At 56.1% G+C, this 10,534-nt stretch overlaps 1 protein-coding gene across 1 annotated transcript in view; it reads left to right on the forward strand.

Moving 5' to 3' along the window:
• The first annotated feature begins 4,076 nt into the window (after positions 1-4,076).
• Positions 4,077-10,534, forward strand: part of CEACAM16 (carcinoembryonic antigen-related cell adhesion molecule 16) — an 8,036-nt gene continuing 1,578 nt past the window's right edge. The window contains exons 1-5 of the mRNA XM_004694176.2: positions 4,077-4,195; positions 5,382-5,726; positions 6,054-6,329; positions 7,271-7,549; positions 9,503-9,829. Coding sequence (XP_004694233.1) covers positions 4,159-4,195; positions 5,382-5,726; positions 6,054-6,329; positions 7,271-7,549; positions 9,503-9,829 — 1,264 coding nt within the window. The 5' untranslated portion in view covers positions 4,077-4,158. The remainder of the gene's footprint in view (positions 4,196-5,381; positions 5,727-6,053; positions 6,330-7,270; positions 7,550-9,502; positions 9,830-10,534) is intronic.

Genomic DNA, 10,534 nt, shown 5'->3' on the forward strand with positions numbered 1-10,534 from the left:
GGAGTCAGTCAATGCAGTTGCTCACTGGGCCTCACCCTGGGGAGACAAGGGGGGGCCACAGAACCCCAGCATCCTCAGCCAACCCACGGTACAAAAGTCCTGCCTGGGCCTGGGCCACTGTTACCCTGCAGCAAATATTAAGTCTGCGTGATCAGGTCATGGTGAATGAGGAGGACCCAGGTCCTCTGGCTCCTTCGGGAGATAAAGACTTAGCTGATGAATAAGCAACTGGGGGTGACGGGAGAGGTGACAAGGGAAGAGACCCTGATGGCCAGCGGACAGTTGGGACACAGACTCCTCCCCTCCCGGCTCCTAAAGCCTCTGTTTCCCTGTCTGAAGAATGGGTTCCCTGAGAGGGAGGGGATGCAGAACGCAGTAATGTGTCAAGCCAACCCTGTCCGATGAATAACAGTATCACTAGTAAGACAGAGCTGCGGTCTCACGTGAGCCACTTCCGCAATGGAAGTTGTTCCACGTGGGGTGCAGAAAGGCAGGAAACAAGTGACACGAACTTCTTGCCCAGCAGGTGCCAGATGCAATCATGTCACCATAGAGTAGGTGTAAGACGCATCAATGATCCTTTACACCTTCTGTGTACACGTGTCTGCAGCAGGTCATGGGCGCACGTGTAGATCTTTTTTTTTTTTTAAGGATTTAATTTTTTTATGCATACAGAACTGGGGTACAGGCCGGAGGTGTGGGGGGGGTGAGAAGATTCACCAGAGACAGAGGGGGGAGCAGAACAGGCAGACGGACTAAAACACACTGCTGAGGGGAGCAGTAGCCTAGACTACCACGTTCTGGGTCCCTGCCACCCAGAACTCCCGGCTTCTCCTTCACCCGCTCTGTCTGTTCCCCATGGGGGTACAGAAGGTCCTGCCAACACATCAGTCTGCTCCTACACCTGCCAGGGTGCCCATCCCAGAAGACAAGGCAAAGCCAACCCTGGAGTCTGCCTCCATCCCCTCTGCCTCCCTCACTCTGCTCCAGCGCACACTGGCCTCACATTCACCCCCATACTCCCACCTCAGGGCCTTTGCACAAGCTCTTCCTCCCCCAAAGTCAGCGGGGCTCCCAATAGCCGCTCAATTCTGGTACTCAGTGTCGACCCAAAGCCACCTCTGCCTCCAACACTTGTGCCGGCCCCTCACCCTGCTCCCTCTTTCTCCACAGCACTGTCTCTACCAGATAGAACGTTACATGTGTTTGCGTCTTCCTGAATGACAGGTCAGTTCTCTGGGGCGGGGTTTTTTTCTATCCAATTCATAGCTGCATTCCGGAGCCCAGCTCAGTGCTCTGTGCATAGTACGTGTTCAAAAATGCTTATGGTGTGGTGCCTGGTGCACACTGCGGGGCACTGAGCTCTTCATGTGCCCGCTCTCGTCACCCTCAGAGGAGACCCATGGAGGTTGATGTCATGATCACCCACCATCCTCTTCACAGAGATCACTTGGTCTACTTACTACCAGCCCTGGACCTCATACACAGTAGGTGCCAAGAAACTGTGGTTCTTGACAGGACCAAGGAATCAGGCTCATGTTCAGGGGTGCCCAAGCAAAGGCCATGGAAGTGGGGTGGGGCTGGAAAGGCCAAGACAGCAGAGGAGGGGGTGAGAGGGTAGGGAGCCTGGCCGGGTCTGGACAAAAATGGAAACCTGTCCCCTGGGAGCCACAGCCTGGTCACGTTCTTCAGTCAGACAGCAAATCACCAGAACCCCATACCTCCCTGGAGGTTCTTCTCCCTCTCTGTCTCTCTGTGTGTCATCCACACCGGGTATCTGGTTCCACAAACACCCTCTGAGCCCCTGTTCTGTGCTGGGCAGAGCTGGGACACAGAGGTGACTGCAGCAGCCGGGGCCCTGCCCTCCCAGTTGACTCATCGTCCGGTTGGGAAGATAGTCACCCTCTTTACCCTCTGACAGCGAAGACCCAGGGAGCAGCTAACCCGGACTGAGTCCAGGAAGGCTTCCTAGAGGAGGAGGCTTGTTGGGTCATGATGGAAGTGTAGAAGGCAGCATAGGCTAAGTGGAGGGAGGGCAAATGCTGGAACATGGGAGCAGAGTTCCCAGAAAGATGGGTGTCCTGTGAGGCAGGACCGATACACAGGACCATGGCGAGGAGCTGAGCTTTCTCCTGAGCGCACTCGGGAGCCATGGCAGGTGCTGAGCACCATGGGAGGAGGCAAGACCAGGGCCAGAGACCAGGAAGGAGTTGGGTAAGGGAAGCTGGGTTAGGTGCAGGAGGGCACCTGGACCACCTGGACCAGGGCAGGGGCCTCAGGGAGGGAGAGCAGGGTGCCCGAGGAAGACGTATTTAAGAGGCAGGCACCAGAGAACATGGTGTGCTGGGAAGAGAGGGAGGGCATTGGAGACAAGGCCGGGTCTCTGTCCCAGGGGCAGGGGACGGTGGCGCCACTCTGAGACAGGATGGGGTGGAGGAGCAGGTCTGAGGGAAGATGCCGAGGTCAGCTGGGGACAAGGTGCCTGAGGCGCCAGGGACATCTGGGGGAGGCATCCTGTATGACACTGGACCAGGCCCCGGGCTCAGGGGAGGGGCTGGGCCAGGTGAGGGCAAGATGAGGTTGCAGGTAGGGTGAGGGGAGCAAGAGGTACCAGGTCACCCATACCTCTCACCGCCTTCTCTCATCTCGCCCCAGGCCCCCCCTGCAAGGGCAGCTCGGGACGCCAGGCTGGAGGAACAAAACCAGGACATGAAAGCCACAGGGTTGGTGCCCTGCCCAGAAGCCTCAGAGGGAGCAGGGCCCAAAAGCCATCAAGATAACAATAAATTAACATGTTTGTCAGGAACACACTCCACCCTGCCCCCTCCCTGGGACCCCAGAGGTCTCTGCCCACATCTTCCCAGAGACACTGCCCCCAATTTAAAAACCCCAAACCCCCTTGCTGCCTTTATTTTCCCCAGGGCACTTCCCTCCAGTCAATGTGAAACAGCTGTCATTTATTTAGCCCCTGAACATCAGCATGGCAGGGTGGGGTGTACGGGGCTGACCCCCGTGGAGGCTGGCGGAGGGAGGCTCCACTGAATCTGTGCAGAAATGCATGAGTTGCTCTAGTTGCAGGCTTTACTCATTTAACCCTGACAGAAGCCCTAGAGCTGAGTGCTGAGATCACCCCCACTTTCCAGATGGGGAAACTGGGACCCAGCAAGCGCTACAACCTCCCAGGTTTGTACAGGGAGCAAACAGTGGAGGTAGACCCAGAGTCGGGGCTGAAATGCCAACCAGACCTCGAGTTCGGGGCCAGGCTCAGCAGGCACCAGGAAAAGCGTGATTCAGAGGGCCAAGGGGCTCCCTCGCTGCACCTGCACACCCATGTTTCACCCTCCGTTTTTAAGTAAATGGAGACTCAGCTCCAACCCCACTCCCAGTAAGTGCACAGCCAAGGTCAAAGCGTGGCCCTCTCCACAGTCTTCCACCCACTAAAGAGAGAGCAAAAACAGGCCCTCAGGGGGAGAGAGGGAGGATGCCGACTTCTCAGTCCTTGAAAGTGGCCCAGCAAGAAACAGCATCCCAGAGAAAGCAGACAGTGTCCAGCCCTGCCCTACAACATGGCCTCAGGTGGGAAATGCAGACTTCTGAGCTCTCTCTGCAGGACTTGGGATGGGTCTGAGCTGCACATGCTTCACCTTCCCCATCTGCTGGTGGGGGTCTAACATCAGTGATTTGATGCCCACTGAGAGGACACCTTTAGATCAGCCACCTGGTTGGGGAAATGACCATCACTGTTTATTGTTTTTATTCCATAGCAATACCCCCAAGTTTACCAGGGAGGCCAGGCCGCGGTGTGAGTAAAAACTGCCCTAAAATCTTCCCTTATCCCTCCTCCCTCTTCCCTGGCGACCTGGTTCTTTCCCGGGCACCAAATCCGGCCACTCTCCACACAAAGAAGGTTAGGCAGCGCCCCAAGAGGCCTGGCCAGGTCGTGGCCCCTGGCCCGAGCCTGCCACACCCGCTCTGGTACCCAAACGGGGCCCCAGACCCTGGGTGACTCGATCCCTCCAAATTCAGGTGATCTCACCTGGCTCCAAATCGCCAAACTCTCCCAGATCCCTCGCCAGACACAGCCAAGCCCCGACCAGGAAGGGTCTCAGAACTGGACGCACGCACCACTGTCTCCAAGACCGGCTTTGGGGGCTGAAGATGGTGCTGACCGGGTGCAGCTGGCTCCTCCTCAGTGGTGAGCGGGGGTATGGACCCCCCTGAACCTCAGCCCCCACCAAGGCTGGGGAAGGGAGGGCAGCCCCAGACCAGGGAGTGGGGAGGTATGAGCCAGAGGTCCGGCATGCTGGGGAAGGGCTGGCGCCATCCAGGCCGTCTGCCCCTCCAAGAGGCACCAGGTGTGGAGGGTGAGCAGGGACAGACACCCAAAGAGGTTTGCAGGGTGGAGATTTCCCAAGGCTGGGATGTAAGGAAACTTCTCATGCAGGTGGCAAGCCCTCACTGAGCTAGGAAGTTTGAACACAGTGGATTCTGACACTCTGGAAGGATGTGGCTTCTTCTCAGTCTCAGTTCTCCTTATCCATGAAATGGGTCTGGTGCACCAAACCCCTCACAGGTCATTAGAAGCAGCATTTCTTAGAAGCTGCTTTAAATGCTTTCCATGTGTGACCACCATGTTGCCAGGGCCCACCCATGGCCACCACTTCATAGATGAGAAAACCAAAGTTCAGGAAGGTGCAATCATGGCCGGTGTCACCCAGCCAGAAAGCGGCAAGGCAGAGCACTAGACTCCGAAGCCTCCCTCCTCATCTGCCCTACCAGGCTGGAAAGGACCAGAAAACAGGCTGGTCATGTAGGGACTTCTTCCATGAGAACCACCGTGGCTACCCATTCCAGGGGACACATGGGATGTTTGTCAAACCCAAACAGTCCTGACCAGCTAGTCCAGCCCAGCTGCTGGGTTGTGAAGAAAAGGGTGGAGAGTATCCATCAGGTCCCTAACATCTGCTGTGATCCAGTGGGGTGGCAGAAAAGCAGATGAAGAAAGTTGAGGTTGGGGGCTAGAGGTCCTGACCCAGGTGAAGGCTGGGGCCTGGGGAGGGATGGGCATTATAGGCTCTGACCTCTACTGTGGGAAAATAAAACCCACTGGGCTGGATGAACCAGCTTGACCTCCTAGATCTGGTTTGGGAAAGTCTTTGGGCCCAGTGAAATTTCCAGGTTCCCTAGGCCAAATGTGAGCTCCGGACTTGCCAGAGCTGTGGGCTGGAAACTTCACTGCTCCTCAGAATGCACCCCTCCCCGGGACCTAGACACTGTGTCTGGCCCACACTTACTAAGCACTTACTAGATGCCAGGAGCCAAGTCTCCTCCATGAGGGGGATCGGTGGAGCCAGCTTCGCTCATCCCCTCCTTTTCCTCAGCCGCCTTCCTGGGCACCAGGGCCGAGATCTCTATCACCCCTGAGCCTGCCCAGCCAGCCGAGGGGGACAATGTCACCCTGGTCGTCCACGGGCTGTCGGGGGAGCTGCTTGCCTACAACTGGTATGCAGGGCCCACACTCAGCCTGGCCTACCTGGTGGCCAGCTACATCGTGAGCACGGGTGATGAGACTCCTGGCCCGGCGCACACTGGGAGGGAGGCCGTGCGTCCAGACGGCAGCCTGGACATCCAGGGTGCCCTGCCCAGGCACTCGGGCACCTACATCCTGCAGACTCTCAACAGGCAGTTTCAGACGGAGGTGGGCTACGGACACTTACAGGTCTATGGTGAGACACCCCAGACGCCCCTCTACCCCATTGGAGTCTTCCCATTTCCTCCTCAATCCCTCTTTTAAAAAAAGAGAGAGAGAGAGAGGAAAATGTAAGCTATCTTAACACTATTCCCCTCCCAAAAAGAAAAAAATAATTTAAAATAGCATTAAAATAGTCCCCTCCTTCAGGATGACTTCCCAGATTAGACTCGCCTCCTACGTCACCCCTCTGGCTATAGATGCCAGGGCACCACCAGGATCCTACCTACCCCTGTCCCGAAGAGCGGAAGTCCCTGGGAGCAGGCGGTGCCCGGCCCCCTCCCCCTCTGTCTCTTGCCCACAGAGATCCTGGCCCCACCTGTGGTCATGGCCAACAGCACAGAGCTTGTGGAGCGGCGAGACACCCTGCGCCTGGTATGCAGCAGCCCCAGCCCTGCTGAGGTCCGCTGGCTCTTCAATGGTGATGCCCTGCCCATCGCAGTCCGCCTCGGCCTGTCCCCAGACAGCCGGGTGCTGACCAGGCACGGAATTCGAAGGGAAGAAGCAGGAGCCTACCAGTGTGAGGTCTGGAACCCAGTCAGCGTCAGCCGCAGCGAGCCCCTCAACCTGACCGTGTACTGTGAGTCCTCCTGGGCCCATCAGAGAGGCCCAATCCCTGGACCTCATAGGTGGGGAAACTGAGGACAGAAGAGGGTGCCCAAGGACACCCAGTGAGTGAGTAGGCCTAGCTGGGCTTAGGAACCAGGCTCCTGCTTCAAATGTACTTGACCCATCTCTGAAAGACTGAGATCCACCTTAGAAGTGGACTGTCCTTCAGTCGGAAGCAAGACCTGTAGGGAAGGGAGGCGGGAAGGGAGTGGTGGAAGTGGGAAGAGGGGTGCTGATTAAATTAATAAAAACAGAACCAACGCATGGAGTCATTCCCAGGGGCAGCAGATCCGCACTATGGAATCAGGAAAAACCAACCACCAAGGTACACTAGTGCCAGTAATGTAGAAAAACTTAGAGCCTAGAATCTTCCCACTGGGGAATTCTAGATTTAAGAAGTGCTGAATTCTAGACTCTGAGAATCCTAGAAACCCTAGAAGCAGAAATGTTTACTCTTAGAGTGACATTCTAAACTCTTAGAGCTCCTGATTCTAGAATCTTAGAAACACCTTGATATCTAGAAGCTTAGCATTCTAAATCCTAGAAACATCAACTCTTGAAGCCTTAGAGTTGTAGACACAGAATGACTATCAGAAACCACTCAAACTGCTCTGCTGCTTCTCCTTCTTCACTATCATCTTTTTCAATGGAGCCATCGATTTCAAACATACTTGAAATTTGGTCTGGCTCAGTGCCCTCCTTTGACAAGCAAAAGCAGAGCTCCCGAGAGGAACTTGATTCTTAAGACCCTAAAGCAAAAGAGAGACAGACAGGCAGCCAGACAGAGAGGGAGAGGTGGGAACCCAAAAGACCGGGGCTTTCTCCCTCCGCAGGCCCCCAATCTGGTGGAGCCGGGAGCCCCCCTCCGCCGCGCTCCCCCCACTGCCCTGTTTCTCTCCCTCCTGCCCTCAGTTGGCCCGGAACGCGTGGCCATTCTCCAAGACTCAACCACCCGCACAGGCTGCACCATCAAACTGGACTTCAACACGTCCCTCACACTGTGGTGTGTGTCCCGGTCCTGCCCAGAGCCGGAGTACGTGTGGGCCTTCAACGGGCGGGCACTAAAGAATGGCCTGGACCACCTCAACATCAGCAGCATGACGGCTGCTCAGGAGGGCACGTACACATGTATTGCTAAGAACCCCAAGACCCTGCTTTCTGGATCTGCCTCAGTGGTGGTCAAGCTCTCTGGTGAGTAGCCCCCAGCCTGGCCCCTCCTCAAGGAGACCCCGTTGGACCGTGAAGGTTTGGCTGTCCCCGACACACACAAACACACACAGTGGAGCCACCATTTGTCCAAACAATGATTGGAAAGTTCGAGACTGTCAACCTTTCACTGGCCAGGTGACAAGGTACCCTATTGGGTGGATGCCTCTTCATCCAGAAGAGGAGACAGCTCCTACCTTAACACCTGGAAAACACAGTACAAGTCAGATTCTACCCTGAGGGGTGGCAAAGTAAAGTGTGAGCCATGGGTCCCATGTTATGGGCAGCAGAGCGGAAAAGCACTCAGAGGTCCCTTCATGTGGGGGTGCCCCTGTTCTAAATTCACCAGCTGCTTAGGGACTGGACCCACTCCCTGCCACACACACAGCTGAACTTGTGTGCAGCCAACTCAATTACCCATTATCTGGCCCAGATTACAGAGCACATCTCTCTCTCTCTTTTTCTCTCTCTTACACACACACAGAAAATCAGACCAGTTGTTAGTAAATGGAAAAACACCGCAAGAGAGGCACTGTTTCACGCCTCTGTCCTTAAAAGACCTAGGGACTGGAGGTAGTGCACATATACCTGGTGTTTTCAGAGCCATCAGGATCCTCAGGGGACACTTTATCATCCCCTGGGGATGGTGGCTTTGAACATTGGGGCCTCATTCATTCTGCCTTGGCTTCTTCCCAAGGGGCCACCATCCCCTGGGGACAGAGGGAGCAGTCTGCCCTTCCTCCCTCCTCCCTTCCTCTCCTCCTCCCTTCCCTACCCTACTAACAGGCTGGGTCTCATCCAAAGGGTGGATACTCTTTCACCCAAAGCAGAAATGACATCCCGCAGGTAAGTGAACCTCCTGCCCCACCCACCCGGGATTTTGGCAGCGGATCTTGGCAGCTGCCTGTGCAGCTCAAGATGGGGGGTGGGGTGTCCTAGGTGTTCAGGCCTGTGCAGGGAGTAGGCACAGCGCCTCCAAGGGCCTCCTGAACTGTGGCAAGTGCCAAGGGAGAGACAGAGGAAAAGGGAGACACCCTCCTCCCACCTGGGGAGACTGATCTGATGGAGGAGACATGGTTTCTGCCCTGGCAGCGATGCTCCACAGCAGGGAAGCACCTGGCCCAGAGAAGAGGCTGTGCCTCATATCCATGGGCCTCCAAGCAGGGATGGAGCCAGACACCTGCCCTCAGAGGGAGGAGCCTCAGCCCAGCTCAGGAGTTGCCATTCTGACTGGGAGAAGTGGTCTTCAGAAGACATAGACTTTTTTCATGATTCCTAGTCTGATGGGGGAGACAGTACCCACCTTTGCAGTACTCCCAATCTGATGGGGGAGTACAGGTCACCCCTCCTTTCTAGGAATCCCCAGTCTGATGGCTAGACATGGACCCATCCAACTTCTGAAGTCCCCAGTGTAACTGGAAGGGCCCAGCCCCAAAAACTGGGAGGAGATGTGACCTCAGGGCTCCCTCCTAGTGGGATCTTTCCATCTGGGGGTAGTATCATGCCCATACACTGAGGCCTCTTGACTCGACAGAAAACACACAGTCTGAGGATACAACTCCCAACTATCTGATGGGGGAGACATGGCTCCTATATTTTGGATCTGATGGAGGAGACATGGTCCAACTCTAGGACCTTCCAATGTTACAGGAGAGATATCCCCAAAGGCTGGAAATTCCTAGTCTATTGGGGGTGAGGCGGACCCACCCTCTAGGGTCTCCCAATCTGATGGGGGAAGACACGGCTCCCTAACAGACATTGTTGGCTCACAAAACCCACCTCTGCCACTCAGTCACCTCTTTCCTCTGTCTCCTTCCCAGCACCCACGTGGGGAAGTGCCGGCCAGTAGGGGAGGCACAGAGGTGCTGGCAGAGGGCTGGGAGGGATCCTGACCCTAACGCAGGCCCAGCTGACACAGCTCCCCCTCGCTCTCCCCAGCGGCAGTGGTTGCCATGACAATCGTGCCGGTGCCAACCAAGCCGATGGAGGGCCAGGACGTGACACTAACGGTGCAGGGCTACCCCAAGGACCTGCTGGTCTACGCATGGTACCGCGGGCCTGCCTCCGAGCCCAACCGGCTGCTCAGCCAACTGCCATCCGGAAACTGGATTGCAGGCCCCGCCCACACGGGCCGGGAGGTGGGCTTCGCCAACTGCTCGCTGCTGGTGCAGAAGCTGAACCTCACAGATGCTGGCCGCTATACTCTCAAGACCGTCACGCTGCAGGGCAAGACGGAGTCCCTGGAGGTGGAGCTGCAGGTGGCCCGTGAGTGTGCAGGAGGGGGAGGGAGTGTCTCTCAGACAGGGGCTGCCGCCTCCACCAGACAGGGACACGCAGCTCACGGCTATGTCACCCTCTAAGGCTGAGAGGAGACTTGTCTAGTCCGTCTGACTTGGGAGGGGGTCCCCCAAGTGTAGCCCACACCGCTTATGTCAGGCCAGGAGTAGATAGGCTTCCTGCATCAGACTGAGGGCTCTCAGTCATATAAAGGTACGCCAGACAAAGTGGTTTTAAAAGAGAGGCCTTAGTCTGAGTTTGGGGGCATCCTTTTTCCTTTAGACAAGTGGACCCTAAGACAGGGGATATCGCCTCTTCTACCATATTGGGGAACTGGGCTAATGGTGTGAGCTGACCTCCACATCACAGTCAGGTAGAAAGCTCAGGACTCAGACTTGGGTATAAAGCAAAGGTGGAGCATGCCTGCCTCTTCAGGCTGGAAGAGCCTGGACAATCGGGATCATGTTTCATCCTTTGCATTATAGTAAGAAAAACAGGCTTTCCACCTTCAGAGGGTGGATTTATCTTTCAAAGGGAAATAAGGATGATCTCTGTCATTAGGATGGAGCTTCTTGGTGGTAGGAATTATGTCTCCTCAATCAGACTGGGGGCACCCAGAGGGAGGGTCCATGTCTCCTCCATCAGACTGGGGGCCCCCAGAATCAGGGTTCATGTCTCCTCCATCAGACTGGG

Source organism: Condylura cristata, unplaced genomic scaffold, assembly GCF_000260355.1.
Source record: "Condylura cristata isolate star-nosed mole 26May11 unplaced genomic scaffold, ConCri1.0 scaffold00041, whole genome shotgun sequence".
NCBI classification, from domain to species: domain Eukaryota; kingdom Metazoa; phylum Chordata; class Mammalia; order Eulipotyphla; family Talpidae; genus Condylura; species Condylura cristata.